The following is a 14852-nucleotide window of genomic DNA, read 5'->3' on the forward strand; positions in this document are numbered from 1 at the left end:
CTGCTTTTTCCAAAACTGCTTTTCGCTCCTTCTCCTTTTAGGAAATAAAGAAACTAAATGATCTGGGTGCAGAGCACAGTCCCCTGGGCACCACCAGCCCCGGAGACTCCCGACAGAGCCAGGGGTGCCGGAGGGACAGGCGGTCCCAGCACCAAGACAGGAGCTGCAGGCACTGCTGGTGTCCCTGTTGTGAGGTGCCCATGGTGCATCCCAGTCCCAGTGCTGGCAGCAGGAATTATTCACCCCATTTACAGGTGGAAAGCAGGCACATTTGCTGGGATCAAAGGCAGTCTCCCAAATCTTCCCAGCCTGCCTCCATCCCCATGCTGCCTGTGCCGGCTTGCTCCGCTTGCCAGCGGCGCCGTCAGAGCCTGCGGATGGCATCCTGCTGTCCAAACGTATTTGTATGCTGAGTCATTTTTCCACTTGCTCATATCTTTCCAAAAAATGCACATTTTCTCATGTTTCATTTCAGCCCAGAGGCAAATGTTTCTGGAATACTTGCCTTTCTCCAAGGTATTATGCTTTTTAATAACGTTGTCACCACACTTGACCTGTCCAATTCAGATGATATCTACACTTCCCTTTGCAAACATACACATCTCTGAGCAGTCACTTATTGTTGAATCTTGCCAGCTGATTCCTAGAAACAAACATCTGGAGAGTTGCATTTACAGTGTGTATTTTTTACAGTATATTGTCTTACTAGATTTAATTCAGCTTAGCTAATCTTTATTTTAAAAAGAATTTTAAATTGGATTTTTCTCTCAAGTTCTGCTAATAATAAATTTCACTTACCACCCAGTGTACATTTTTTTAAATATTGTCAAACTCTTGGAGTAATTTTCCCACTGGAGTTCATTGCGTGTAGAATTTAGACTTACCTACTATTGACTTGAAGTTTATCAGTGATTTCTTCTTCTCAAATATCACTGATCTTTTCAATCTTCTAAAAGGCCTTTTTTCGCCGCTACTTATTAAAATAAATAGCATCATTACAGAAGGCAGGGGCAGTTTTGCTGCAGAGGTGCTGAGAGCTTTAGTGCAGTTTACAAAGCTACCGAGAGATTTAGTGGGACTTACGCCGGTGGACGAGTGCACTTTAGCATTAGCGTTTGTGCGTGTTCCTGGATCGCTGATGTGTATTTATGGTGTGGTCTTTATGTCAGGGGATCTCCCAGACTCCGTGTGGCATCGGTGAGGCAGCGCGTGTCCGTGCCGTGCTCTGGCACTAACCCCTGGGATAAATTCCCAGGTGCTCACGGGGAAGCCTTGCCCGCAGGACACTCTGCTGGGGACAAAACAGCCTACGGGAGCGCCCAGGGCAGGAAAACGAAGCCTCTCCCGGCAGCCTGGTCTGCCATGGGGCAGGGGACGTGGTTCTGCGGGAAGCGCAGAGGCCGCTCGGCTCCGAGCGGCGCTCCTCGAGCCCGCGGACACGCTCTCGCTGGGCAGAGCTTGGCAGCGCTCACAGCATGAATTTCTCCTTTCTCTTGCAGTCAATTTTGTTGTCAGCCTCAATCAAGCGGGAAGGAGATTCTCCGACAGCATCGCCCCACTCTTCAGATGACATCCATCACTCGGACAGATACCAGGTAAGGAAGCAGTTACAGCGGCTGGGCTTGGACGGGGAACCAGCGCGTGCAGCTCTCCACGAGCGAGCGCACTGGCTCTCTGCTCCACAGCGGTGCCCCGTCCGTCTGCCTGCACAGCGGGACGTCAACGCTTGGTCCCCTGCGTGGCTGGGGAGGGGTGCTGTTGTTTGCAGTGCCCTCCCTGCAAAACTACTTCAAATCTTTGTGGTGGCTTCTGTTACGCTAGCCATGCCAGCAAGTAGCAGGCCTTGACTTGGTGCAAGACAATGAGTAAAGTTCAGGGAGATGGAGAAGAGGAAGGAGAAGAAAGCAGCGGCAGGGGTACAGTTCTGCTTGGATGCCTGTGCACCTTGAGGGTACACTGGCTCACTCAGCTCCAGCTCGTCACATCCCCAAACTGTTCGGCCTCAAGTCTGTGCCCACAGACTGCTTTCAAGTAAACTTCAGAAGGCATCAGATAAAAAAGGTGAAGTCCTAGCAGGGACCCACACATGCCTTCACCAGCCGTGTGGATGGGCTGGGCAGGCAATGGTTTGACATATGTCCATGACCCTAAGTCCTTGGACATGCTATCCTATGCCTAAGGCCAGCTAGACAGCTCAGGCTTTCGCACATTGGCCACTGCCACATGTGCCCTAGGGCTGTCTTTGGATCTGCACAGCCCAATGACCAGCACTAGGGGTTTAGCCAAGCAGCCCCAATGAAAGCAAATGTTCTTCAAGATGGCTCCTATTAGTAGCAGAATTGTACATTTGTTGCCCATTATTCCATCCTCTGTCCTCTTTATTGGTTATTCTACCAAATATGGGCCAGATCCTCCTGTCTGCCACATAGCCCAGCATATAGTGTGGGTAAGAGCCTTCATTTATGATTTGGTGGCGCATCACACACACACTACCCTCCCATCAATGGTGAAACCTAGTGCAAAGTAAAAGAAGCAAACCGTGCAAAGACACAGGAATGTGTGATTCAGGTAGTTTTGGTCTCTTTTCCGCCTCTTTATGAAGGCTGATAAATAAATAATATTCTTCCCAAAAAGATGTGAAAGAGATTTTTGCAGTGACCCCATTCATTTGAGAACACCCCTCCTTTCTCATGTCTCCTGACTTCATTCTTTGTGAAATTGGTGGTCCCTTGCAGTCCTCTGTTCCTATAAATTTTTATTATGTCATACTTGAGGACAAATATTCGCAGCAGAAGCCCCCTCTATGTGCTGAGTCTAGCTAGACTGTAATGTGTTTTAAGTTTGTGGGTGTATTTTATGGAGGGTTGTAGCCCCTAATGCAAATGTGTAATGGGAGTTGTAAGTCTGCACTGCAGGGAGAAAAGACCTCTGGGGCCTGATTTTCATTTACCCTTATGCTGCTTTATGCTGCTCTGGCAGTGTAAAGGGACCTTAGGGTGGGTGCCAGGGCTGTGTAAAGCCTCGGTGTAGCCTTCATAAAGCCACAGGATGAATGAGAATTTAGTCCTCCTGGCTTAGCAAGCAAAATGCTCTGAAACCAGAACGGAAGACTCTCACCGAGACTTTAAAGGCTGCAAAATATAGCTTTTCATATGCAGAGAGGTGCTGGAACTATGAATGTTACTTATGTATTTGTGATCCAATAACAAATATGCACCGCATTAGTAAAATGTTGGATAATGAGTTATTGGTGTGTAGGTTGTCACAATTCCTATGGCTTGGCTTTCTTAGTCCCCATGCTGTGAATGTACATGAAATATGAAGGAGACTTGCAGATAGGGAGCTGAGGAAGCGCTGGATTGCCCATCCCCTGCGCCGGGTTCGCATTGCTCCCGGGGCCGGGAGGCAGCCGCGGCGCTGGCGATGGGGCAGCTCCAAGACACAGGGAGCCGGCTCTGCCCTGCTGTCCCGTGCCCAGGCTGCTGGGGTTTGGTGTGTGGACACCACCAAGGCGGTAGAAGCTCAGATAGTGCAGGACATCATGGTATGGGCCAAGCAAGGGTGCTGCTCCTATGTACAGTGGCTTTTCCTCAGCTCCAAGTAAAAATAAAGCCCTGCTAGTGCCTTTTCTTGCTGTATCTCCAGTGGAAAAGCAACAGCAAGTTTTAAGTCGTTCACTGTACCACAAAGACAGCATTTCGTGCTCCTCTGCTAGGAGGGAGATCAACTTGAGCGGGTCAGCCGAGCCTGCAGAGTATTTGTGGATGAGTAACATGTGGCGTAAGTATAAAGAAAAACCTAAAAACCTTGTCCAGGAAAGCCTCAGCTCCCTCCATGCGAGCCACAAAAGCAAGCAAACATCCTGAAACACAACTTAATTAGTAAAAATAATAATTCATCAGCTTTCATTTTGTAAGAAGGCACATATATGAAAATACATTTGCATTTCAGCATGTGGTGGGAGCTGGGATCTATGTAAGTCAGCGCTGGACAAGGCTACCAGCCAGCCCATGAACTTTGTCCCCAAATCTTCTGATAGGCAAAATATTCCGATTCTCCATATGGACGGCAGGGTGTCAGGCGCCAATCTGTGACCCAAGCAGTATGTTTGATTCAACCAAGGACAGTCTGGGGACTGTGCAAAGAAGAGGGTTTTGTTTGTCTAGCAATGGGCCCTTGCCGTTTCCTGAGAGCCCGGCACACCTGCAGACGGACATCGGAAAGAACTTCACTGGTCATTTCTGATTGCCTATTTTTGATTTGTTTTGATGAAACACAGCAAGAGCTTTAGAGCAGACAGGGAGGTGGCGGTTCCTCGTGTCCCGAGCCGGCTGCAGCCGTGCACAGACAGCAGCGCTTCACAAATGTGGGTTTTTTTTTTTTTTTTTGGCAAAATCACATTGTTTTGCCCCATGGCACTGGTGCCCTTCTCTGATTAGCCAGGAGCCCTTGGGCCCACACACCCCTATCCCCTATTGGGCAGGAAATCTTGGGGTGCGCTCAGCCCCTGGGCCCGGATTGGTCAAGGAATCTTGGTGACGCAAGCACTTCTGGCCCTGATTGGCCAGTGCCTTTGGGTCTCTCATTGGCAGGAGACTCTCAGGGTGCAGTTGCCCCAGTGCCCTGACTGGCTAAGTGCCTCGCGTTCTGCTGCCCGCGGGCGCTGATTGGCCAGGTGCCCCTGCGTTCCGGTGCCCGCGGGCGCTGATTGGCCGGGTGCCCTTGTGTTCTAGTGCCTGCGGGCGCTGATTGGCCGGCTGCCCTCGGGTTCTAATGCCCCTGGGCGCTGATTGGCCGGCGCTCCCGGGCCCTGCTGCCGCCTGTCGGTTGCCATGGGAACTTCCTCCCCTCGCGCCTCTCCCCGCCGGTTTCCTGGTGAACTTTCACCCGCTCGGCGGCGGGTCACATGACCGGGGCCAACATGGCGGCGGCCGCTGGGGGCTGATCGGCGGCGCCTGCCGGGCCGCGCCGCATCCGCCCGCATCGCCGCGCGCGCGGGGGGGTCGCCCCGCGCCGCCCCCGCGGACATGCAGAGCGGCAGGAGGGGGCCCGGCGGCGGGGGCCGGGAGGAGGTGGGTGCGGGGAGGGCAGGCCCGGGGCCGGCGATGAGCGGGGTGGGGGCAGACCGGGCCGGGCCCTGTTTACCGGCGTAGGGGGGCGGTTTGGGACCGTGCGGCGGCGGCGGCCTCCCGGGGGCCCTGACACTTCTCCGCTCTTGTCTCCCCTCTGCAGACCTTCCTGCGGGTGCGAGCGAACAGGCAGACCCGGCTGAATGGTGAGTGTGCCGCGGCGGCCCCCCCTCCGCTCCGGCACCGGCCCCGGTCCCGCGGGGCGGCACCAACCGGGGTCACTCGGTGCCGCGGGCAGGTGGTAGCGGCCACCGCTGCGGCCGCCCTGTGCTGCTGCCGCCACCGCTGCCGCTGCGCGAGCGGTTGTTTTGGTCACGTCACGTTGAGGTAAAATCCCGCGAGTTGATTTGTGCTTCCTGGAGGAAGCGGTTTTCCCGGCTGGGGCCCTCAGAAGGGCTCCGTGAGCAGCTCCGAGGCCTCCCGTTTACATTACGGGCTCCCGCTGCTCTGTTCCCAAGGATCGTGTGGCAGAAGCCGGGTCTTGTACTAAACTTTTTAAGCCAGCAGTCTGAGCACGCTTGTGTCTGACGTCAGGCTGTGTTTTCCTTCCCCAGCCAGCAGATGCTGGCACATTACTCCTTTTGTTTCTAGGTGTTGGGAACAGCAAGTAAACAAATAAATCCAGTAAGAAGTGTTTGGCACTTAAAAAATCAAACCTCAAGTCCTTTTATTTCACTGGGAGGAATTTCCATTTTGTGTTTGTACATTAAAAAAGTTTAAAATATTCCACTTTTGTTTGTTTAAAAGAAATTGAGACTGTTTTTTCAAAGTGTGAAGCAACCAGAGCTTATCATATAAACAATAATAGTTTTATCTAATTTTATATTGCTTGCAGTTGCTGTAGTATCATTTAGTCAGTATTCAGTTGTTCAGGGTACCAGGAAATTTGTCAGTTTTGAACTTCCTGCCTATATAGCTTAAGATAACACCAGTGATGTTCTACAGATGCAGTTTATTTAGAGAAAGATAATGATATTTTTAACAAAACAGCAAAAGGGTTTGAATCGTACTGATACCAAAACAGTTCTTTTGAAGTATTGCATGTTTAACATGATCTTAAACAAACAGAAATATTACTGAGTTAGTGGCCCAGTATCTTTGCTAAGGAACATATAACTGAATTCAGAACTGTGCTGAAGATTTATATATAAAAATTTGGGGGGGAAAAAATCTTGAATTCCTGAGGGTTGTTACACAGTAAAGAGTGCTCATCTCGGTGCTCTTTGGAGTCGGTGATGAGGTGTTTCTTCCTCATTTGTGTATAGCTCGGGTTGAGCTTCCACCGTTTCTCAGCGCACCACATGCGCTTGCCTTGCCAAACCAAACCCAGCCGGCGCAGCCTGCGAGGCTCTTGGTGCTGTGGGGTCTTTCAGTATAAACTCGGCTTCTGGTGGCAACATCCCCTGCTGTCCTGGCTCAGCAGTGCCTCTGCGTGTGACCTGGGCCGCAGTAGGGTTGTGGCACAATCTGTGTAGACTGCAGGCTAGGAGCTGGGTCCCTGTTACTGGATATTTTTGTGAACCTGGCCATTTTGTACAGCATTTTCACATTTTTCTTTGAAACCTTTTTTTCTGTATCTTCTTTATAGCAGAGTGAGCAGATGTGACAGCTGCCTCTTAGTAAGGGCATTTAGTTGTTTTTTAAGACAGTGTTATAGCTGGGATATTGCTTGTGCATGCTTTTATGCCCCCTAACAATAGCAGGCTCAGAAGTTAGGGCATTGGATATAGAACTGGCTGAAGTGCCTTGGGTCACAGAGAAGGTCAACCTAGATCAGAATTGGTTCCTTTTGACCTTAGCTTTTTATGACTGATTATCACTGTTCCCAGAACATAACCCACAATGATGCTTGGTTCGCCTCTATGCTGTTAGATTAGTGTCCAGCCAGGCAGCTGGGTAGGATACACAGCTTCTTTCTGTGCATGTACTGTGATATTTATGAGCACTGAACTCTGCTTTCTTCTCCATTTTTTCACACTAAAGTAACTTTGTAGTGTTCATAAGCTTTGCCACATTATTGTTAAACAGTTACTTAAGCAGCATTGCTCCAGGTGGAGAACACTTGAGTGTATTGGGGAGAAAAACACTTGTTTGTTTATATCCTGTATCTTAATGAGCTTCTAATCAATCACACAGTTTTATAGCTTACTCTGTGAGAACGGTTTCCACATCCCTGTTAGTTTACATTGACAGAAATTATGTAGGACTTGTCCAAAGGCATCTGGTTTTTCGTTTTGCATTGTCTTATCGATGCCCTGAAGAACCCTAGTTTCTTATGTAGGCTGCATTTCCTACATAACATTTCAATTTTTTGTTATTTCTAAGGTACTTCTCAGTATTGTTGTAGATAGTTTATCTTGGTATCTGTGTAAAGCTTCTTCCCAGTTGAGTTTCAGGACCCCTTCTAGAAGCTCTCCCACATAAAAAGGCGCCCACAGCATTTGCTTTTCTCCAGATCATTCTTTACTGAAGTCTCAGCTGCTTGGCCTTTTTGTGCCCAAATCCTGCCAGAATTCCTAGATAAGTTTCATTGTGCTGTGGAGAGAGGGTTGTCTTCTGTGAGCTGCTGTTGGCCTGGCTGCAGCGTGATTAGGTTCTGATAGTTGTATGATTCATAAGTACCTAGCAATCCAGTATTTTATTTCCTTAAATCAAACTCTTTCACTTACATTGAACCATAAGCAAGCTGAGTATGAGTGCAAGGTCTGCTGCAGCAGATTAACGTTCTGTCTGCAAATCTCTTGATTCTGTGTTTGTATCTGAAGTTCCCTGTCAGCCTTGGTGAGTTAATCATCGCCCCTCACCAGTGCTAAACTCACTCTGCAGAGATGGTGTCGTGGTGAACCCAGGAGTTTAAGGTACTAATGCCCAATAAACCCAGGCAGAAAAGAGGCATTTCGTTCATTTGCTTCATTTTCAGTGTTGCCGTGCTCGAAGATGTTTTAACACACCTTGTAAATCTCTGCTTATGAAATTTAGTGGCGCAGATCTGCCTAGGTAGTCACTCAAAGTTAGAAGCACAGATTTGTGCATTAGCCTATAGGAAAATGCATTCAGTTGGTTAAGGATGTGCCAACATTAGAGAATGGTGTCAGATTGAAGGCTGCTGAAATCATCTGTGTGGACGCTTGGCCATGCAAATTTGAAAGCCCAGTGAGGCCCTTCTGTGAATTTGGCCCTGAACGTTCTCTCTTAGGCAGATGAATGGCAAATTGTACATAAAGTTTGAAACGGCTTCGTTCTTGACCATCTGTTTTCTTGCTTTCGCTTGTTCCTGAGATAGCTTTTTGTTTTCTGCCATTGCTGCCTCTGTTCCCTCGGATCAAATGCTCTTGGGTAAGTTGATTGGCCACAGAAGCTTTTGATAGGCCCAGCTGTAACCAGTCCTTGAGACTCTTCTAGTAGGTTTGTAGGGAGTAAGTGCTAATTTACTTGCTTGAATGTCTTTGTTTTGAATTTAGGAGCTCAGCAGAGCTACAAAATAGATCTTGCAGATAGATCTTGTTTTTGCAGCTGCCTGAGAAACAGGTTCCTATATTGATGCTGATCCTAAAGCTGCCTCTCAGTGGGCATGTCTCCATGGAGGTGGTCACTACAGGGTTTGCTGTTGGACCAGGATCAGCACCAGCTTGCCGTGTGCTTTTGTGGCTAAGGGATGGAGGAGGAATAAAACCAGATTATTTTCACTGGAAAGGAGACAAAAATGTTTCCATTTAATTTGATTGGCCTGTCATTGCAGGAGCTTCTAATGATGTCTGCATGGCACTCGGGGGACCACTCAGACTGGTGGAGGGAATCATAAGAGATATTGCTAGGAACTTAATCATCTCCTTTGATGCTGTTACAGAAGGTTGCACAGTAGCTACTGCTGGGTGCTGTGTAAAACTGCTTCTGAGGTAATTAGTGCCTTGTCCTGAAGGTAAAGTTTTAGTTGCTCAAAATCAGTGAAAATTAAAATCCATCAGTGTTTTTATTGTGAAGTTGCTGGGCTTGAGAGTAACAGGATCCTTAGGCATTAATAAAGCTCAGCCTTGATGGGGAGGGCCCCTATGGAGAAAAGATTCTCTCCCTTCTACCCGTAAGGCAGCAGTGTCTGTGGAAAGGGATCCAAATGGAAGGAGAAAGGCACTAGAGGCTTTGAAAATCCAGCAGAAAAGATCCCTTGGCTCCTCTCTTTTTTGCTACTGTAAGCAACTTCACAGCTGGAGTAGTCCAAATAATGCAGTCTTAGGAAAGGGAAGAGCAGCTTCCCTAGCCAGCAGTGTTTCTGGGAGCAGATCAGAGACCTGAATTTAGATCCCAGTCCTCCCAGAGGGTCCTGATCCTGATTCTTTCTCAGGTCCATGGGCCTCTTTCTCATTACTGGGCTGTGACCACTTGAACTCTGGGCTGGTCTTCATGGATGGAGGCCAGTGTCTTCCTGGGGGGCTTCCAGATGCTTTTAGGAGCCCATTAGCACAGAGGAAAGAGACCATGTCCCAGGCACCTGCTTGAGGAATCTGCTCGTCCTGTTGCTGGAGTAGCTGCATGAGGGCAGGTACCTGCATCCTGCTTGAGAGGACGAAGTGCCAATGTTCGGGTAGCAAATGCAGCCACGCTTTCAGGAAAGTCAGCAAGGTACTTCTGCTAAAAGTGGGGCCTCAAAGGTGCTGAAAAGCTCTCCGATGGCTTGACAATAGTTATTAATGCTCGTAAGAATTAGTGAACTCCTCACCTCTTAGCAGAAGGCTGGAATAATAACTAGAGAGCCTTTGTACAGGCATTTTTGTGCAGGGAGACCATCTCTTTGAGCGTGGTCCTCTTCTCGCATCCCGTCCCCTGCTGGCTGCAATTTTTATCTTCCTGATTTACAAAAGGGAATGGCTTTTTTTCCTCTCCCATGCTCCTGCGACAGGAGCGCGGAGGAGAGGGATTAGTGAGCTAATTAGAAATGATCGCATCTATCAACACTAATTAAGAATCCCGTGGTCTCGCTCGCGCGTTCTTTTGAGCTGTTCCCCTTCGGGACAGCACCACAATCACCCCCTGCCTTTGGGGCCGCTCTGTCCCTTCCGCGCTGATTGGAAGTGATGGCCGGGCTGCGTGTCGGGTATGGAAAATGCTGCTCAGGATGTGCTTTCTAGGCTGCCGCCTCCCCTCTCGTTCCCTGCTGTCACCAGGGGCACCCTGGCCTCCGTGGGCTCAACGCTGCTGCTCCTAATGACCAGAAAATGAAAATGGCAGGGGGATTTGTTTCCAACACCTCTTTCTTCCAGGGGCTTTTTCACTTGTGGCACTAGGGCTTACAGGGCTGCTTCTCCGAGGAGTTAAGTGAACCAAGATAGGTGCTGTCTGGGATCTTGCACGGAGCTGAAAGAGACCTAGGTTCTCTCCCCAGCCCTGTGGTAACATCTCAACAGCAGATCAGGTATTTGTTGTGCAAGAACAGTCCCAAGAATTCATCCAGACAAGACCTGAAACTAGTTGCCTTCTTTCAATTACTGTGCATAGATTGGATGAGAATGGCAGTAAAAAATTAACGATATTAACAGATTTGCCCAACAAACTTGCTTACCCAGGTAGTATGGCCACGTGGAATCCTACAAGAATACTTCAACGGGTCCTTCCTTCCATTTCCCTGCTCAAAAGCAGATGAGAGGAGGAAAAGAGGGGTCTGCAATGAGGATGGAGAAAGCTTTGATTCCATCTTCCTGCATTTTTCTCTGGTTAGAGAGGTGTTTGCTGGAGAAGCTTGAAGTCATGTCAGATGCCAGCTTCATCTCCTATTTTGTGCTAGCTCTGCAGAGTTACTGAGGCAAGGAAGGAGCTTCCTAAACTTGTCCGAAAGAGTGAAGCTAGAGGATATGAGCATTTGCTGAACCAGAGCCTCAAAAGCCTCTCGTGTGCTGAGGTACAAACGAGAGAGCGCGGTTCAACTCTAACTGCATTTGGTAACAGGGCTGCATGAGGATTGAGGTAGGCTTTGAAGGTTCAGGGTGGGTGGGAAAGACAGAAAACTTGGCAGACACTTTGAGAGGGGCATTATTTTATTTAAAAATGTGGCATAATTCATTTGGCCGCACAAATCGGAAATAACACTTCATAATTAATGTTTGCTTCTGTGTTGATTGGAAGTCGAGCAGTTTACCTTCTGGAGTAGAAGCTGACAGTACAAGTAAAATATCAGTCTTAAGCAGACAAGAGGGAAACTAGCACATTTTCTTCCTAGAAACTAGAAATTTTCTTCCTACTGCAGTACCTGAAATACATAGAAAAAGCAGGTGAGCTGTGGGGTTGTCGGTTTGCTGTACCCAACACGAGGACTGCAGAGCCGGCATGAGCAGGAGAAGCTTGGGTGATTGCTGAGAGCAGAATGCACTCGCTGAGGAAGGGCTCTGAATTGCCATGTCTCGAAAAACACTTTTGTGATGGTCTCGTGTTGCTATCTCTTCCTCTAGGAATGTGGTGTTTGCAGAATCTATTCTATCATGCCAAGAATTAAGGCTTATGTTTTGAAGGGAGTTTTTCACATATCTCCATCTTTTGCTGAGGAAAAGCAATGCCCAGGCATCAATTTGAAGCCTTCTTAATCCCGTGTCTGTAACCCTTACAGTCTGTAAGGGTTGGTGAACATTGCTGCATTTGGTCTGCGGCACAGCATACGCAGCCCGGCAAGTCTTGAGTCTCTCCTCAAGAGAAAGCCCTGAATAAGATCCCCGTTTCTGTTGGTGTGTTCAGCTAAAGCTTTGCAACTCACTGGTGATGTGGATGTGCTCCAGCAGGCCATTGACAGAAACCTTGCTGTACCTGGGCCTCCCCTTCCTGGCGTTCCAGCACCTTCCTCTTACTTGCTGGCTGCAGGGAGCTGTTGATCTCACAGTCTTCAGGCGTGAAGGCTTTCAGAGCATGCTGCAGTGCTCACAATGTCAATACCGATTTCCTGCTAATGCAGCTTTTCAGTGGTGTCATCTCTCATTATCACATGGGCTTTCCTTGGGCTTTTCCTTGTCTCTCATTCAGAATTTTGACCTTCCTTATTAATTAAACAACAACTTTCCTCCAGCCAGTGATTGAGTTATTCAGTAATACCTGCCTAAAGCCATATAATAAAGGACAGAAGTTCTTTTTCATGCAAATGATTTGGTTCCAGATGTTTTGATCACATTAGACGATGACTCAAATCAAGCAGAGATTGGATTAAGCAACAGGCTACCATGGCTGCTTTTTCTGATCATCGTGATTCCTAATGTGTCTGTTTCCCAGAATACACACTAAAGAAGGCAGAGTAGCCCCCGGTTCTCCTCTATACAGCTAGAAAAATATGAGATAAAAATGAGATAAGAATGTAGGTACAAATGTAGGTGCTGCATTTTCCTCGGTAAGGATCTTCCCTCTCCAGAAATGGTACCGTTACTAAGATGCTACCCTGACTTGTTGGTGACATTCTGGGAAGGAGTTGTTCAAGGTGTGCAAGAGATGGTGTGATTCTGAAAGCAGCAGTTATAAAATGTGACCAAGGCTTCTCAGGTGGTATATCAGCTTCCTAAGACCTGGGCAAATTCCTCTATAGGGAATAGTTATGATGAGGAGTGGTTTTTAGGATTAGAAGGCAAATCCAGAGCGGGATTCAGTGACTTGAGCACTCGGGTTTGAAAACAATTGGAAGCTTCCAAGAGAAAGTATTTAACCATTTGAATAACTTACCTAGAGTTGTGCAACAACTATTCCACCTCCTGGCTCCCAAATCAAGAGTAGCTGTCTTCGTGAAATCAGACTGAACTAAGCCCGGGGTTAATAGAGAAAATACAAAGTGCAATTCTCTGTCTCTTAGAATGTCAGGATAGGGAATGGCAGTGGGATCTTCTGGACCAAAATCTTGTGTTTCTGCCAAGGCTTTACTGTTTAGAGAAGGCAGAGTTGAGTACGTAGGGAAGAGTCGATTTACAAACTTGACATGTTTTCCTTTTTTTGTTTTCTTTCCTTGGTTTCTCCACGCAGCTCGGATTGGGAAAATGAAACGGAGGAAGCAAGACGAAGGGCAGGTATGTCCCCTCTGCAGCCGGCCCCTGTCAGGATCCGAGGAGGAGATGAGTAGGCATGTGGAACAATGCCTTGCAAAGGTAGAGGCGCAGCAGGGCCGCCTGCTGCCATTCCCTTCTCCCTACTCCCAGCTTGGTCTGCAGCTGACCTAACGCGGGGCAAAAACTAACATTGCTGAGCCTGAAGGCAATGCTAACTGTCTGCCCAAGATCTGTAGCCACTTTCCTTTCTCTTGAAAGATGGGTTATTCTGGATTTTCTCCTGTGTTGTTCTGGTAACTTCTCTTTTTCGTGCACCCTTTCTGTTAAAAAAAAGTCCAAATTGTAGTCTGTAAAGGTTGTATTGAGGTTTTCAAAGCCCTTTGCAGGACTTAATGCTTCCTATGTAGCGAAGCAAAAAAGAGGAGTTCTTAAATTGTATGTCATCAAAGGCAGAGATTATCTTTTGTTAGATTTTTTTTTCCCTGGTAGCAGCTTGGCGTTTGTAAATGTTGCATGACCACCTCGCCCCAGAAAGTGTGAGAGAGAGGTCTCAGAGCTAAGCAGAGCCAGTCCCTCGCCCGTCTTCCTGCAGACAGCAAGAAAGGAAGAACAAGCCCCAGGAGATAGAGCTCTGTCGTTGCGCTCTCCGTGCTTTTTCTTCCTGAAAAGTCCACAGTGAAGATAGCAAAAAGTTCTTTCTTGTTTCCTCAAGAGATGCAGGGTGTAAAGGTGTCTTCTGATCAGTGCGCTAAGTAATGTGCTCTAGGAGATACTTCCTTCTCCGTTTCTGTAGGTGGGAGTTTCTCTGTGCTGTGGATTAAAGGAATTTGTTATTTCCATGATAGATAGGAGAATTAGGGGAGGTAGGGGAAATGCATGCTTAAATGCACACCAGGATTGTTGTAGGAAGCAGAACTTAAATTTCTGTTTTGTTTGTTTGTTTTTAAAGAAAGTGTTCAAATCACTGGGATTGGGGAAGGGGATCCTATCTGTACTTAGGTGCCCTGGGAACGGTCCAGCTTTTCTTCTCCATCGGTTGTTAACCCCAAAGCACGGATTCATGTATCTCAATGCTCTGCCCCTGCTCTACCCTGTGCAGAGAGAAGGCTCGTGCATGACTGAGGATGACTCTGTGGACATCGAGAATGAGAATGGCAACCGCTTTGAAGAGTACGAGTGGTGTGGGCAGAAGAGGATACGGGCTACCACCCTCCTGGAGGGAGGATTTCGAGGTGCGCCAGTGTTTTGGGGACCCCTCCAATCCCTTGTTAAACGTTCTGCTGTGGAATTTGATAATTGCCCCCTCTTTAGAGGGAGGGACAGGCTTGGGCTGCATCAGCACCCGGGGTTTTGCCCTTCACGATGGGTGGGATTGTAAAGTGATTCTGGTTTTCTGCGTCTCCAGAACAATGAGAGTAAAGATTTGCACAAATTTTGAACAAAAGCAAGGCTTTATTTCTCTCTTGAGAAATGTGACTAAAAGGAGAATGAGTAGGAATGGATAGAATGGGGAGATCATTTGGGGAAATAGCTTCTTATATGTTGCACATAGTAAGAAGTACGTGGAAATATTTGAGAAGAGGGAAATAGAAATGAAATTGTAAAAATTCCCAGCCTGGAGTGACGAAAGCTGGTGTATCAGCCCCTGGTGATGTATTGAAGGTGACAGCTAAGTCGCTTTAGCACCTGCATAAAATATTAAAGGGCCGGTTGTGCATTTATC

At 47.9% G+C, this 14852-nt stretch overlaps 1 protein-coding gene across 6 annotated transcripts in view; it reads left to right on the plus strand.

Moving 5' to 3' along the window:
* The window catches only part of RNF220 (ring finger protein 220), a 204828-nt gene that overhangs the window by 147014 nt on the left and 42962 nt on the right, over window positions 1-14852 (plus strand). For 3 of the 6 annotated variants that reach the window (XM_088526134.1, XM_088526133.1, XM_088526135.1), the window contains 4 exons: window positions 1500-1595; window positions 5233-5275; window positions 13107-13228; window positions 14229-14361. In XM_088526134.1, the coding sequence (XP_088382260.1) occupies window positions 1500-1595; window positions 5233-5275; window positions 13107-13228; window positions 14229-14361 (394 nt within the window). Of the gene's footprint in view, window positions 1-1499; window positions 1596-4921; window positions 5073-5232; window positions 5276-13106; window positions 13229-14228; window positions 14362-14852 lie in introns of those variants that run through there. The other 3 variants (XM_088526136.1, XM_088526137.1, XM_088526138.1) reach the window with 2 other exon arrangements.

This window comes from Tinamus guttatus, unplaced genomic scaffold (assembly GCF_059628265.1).
Source record: "Tinamus guttatus ecotype Peru unplaced genomic scaffold, ASM5962826v1 Tinamus_guttatus_pri_ptg000242l, whole genome shotgun sequence".
In the NCBI taxonomy this organism is placed as follows: Eukaryota; Metazoa; Chordata; class Aves; order Tinamiformes; family Tinamidae; genus Tinamus; species Tinamus guttatus.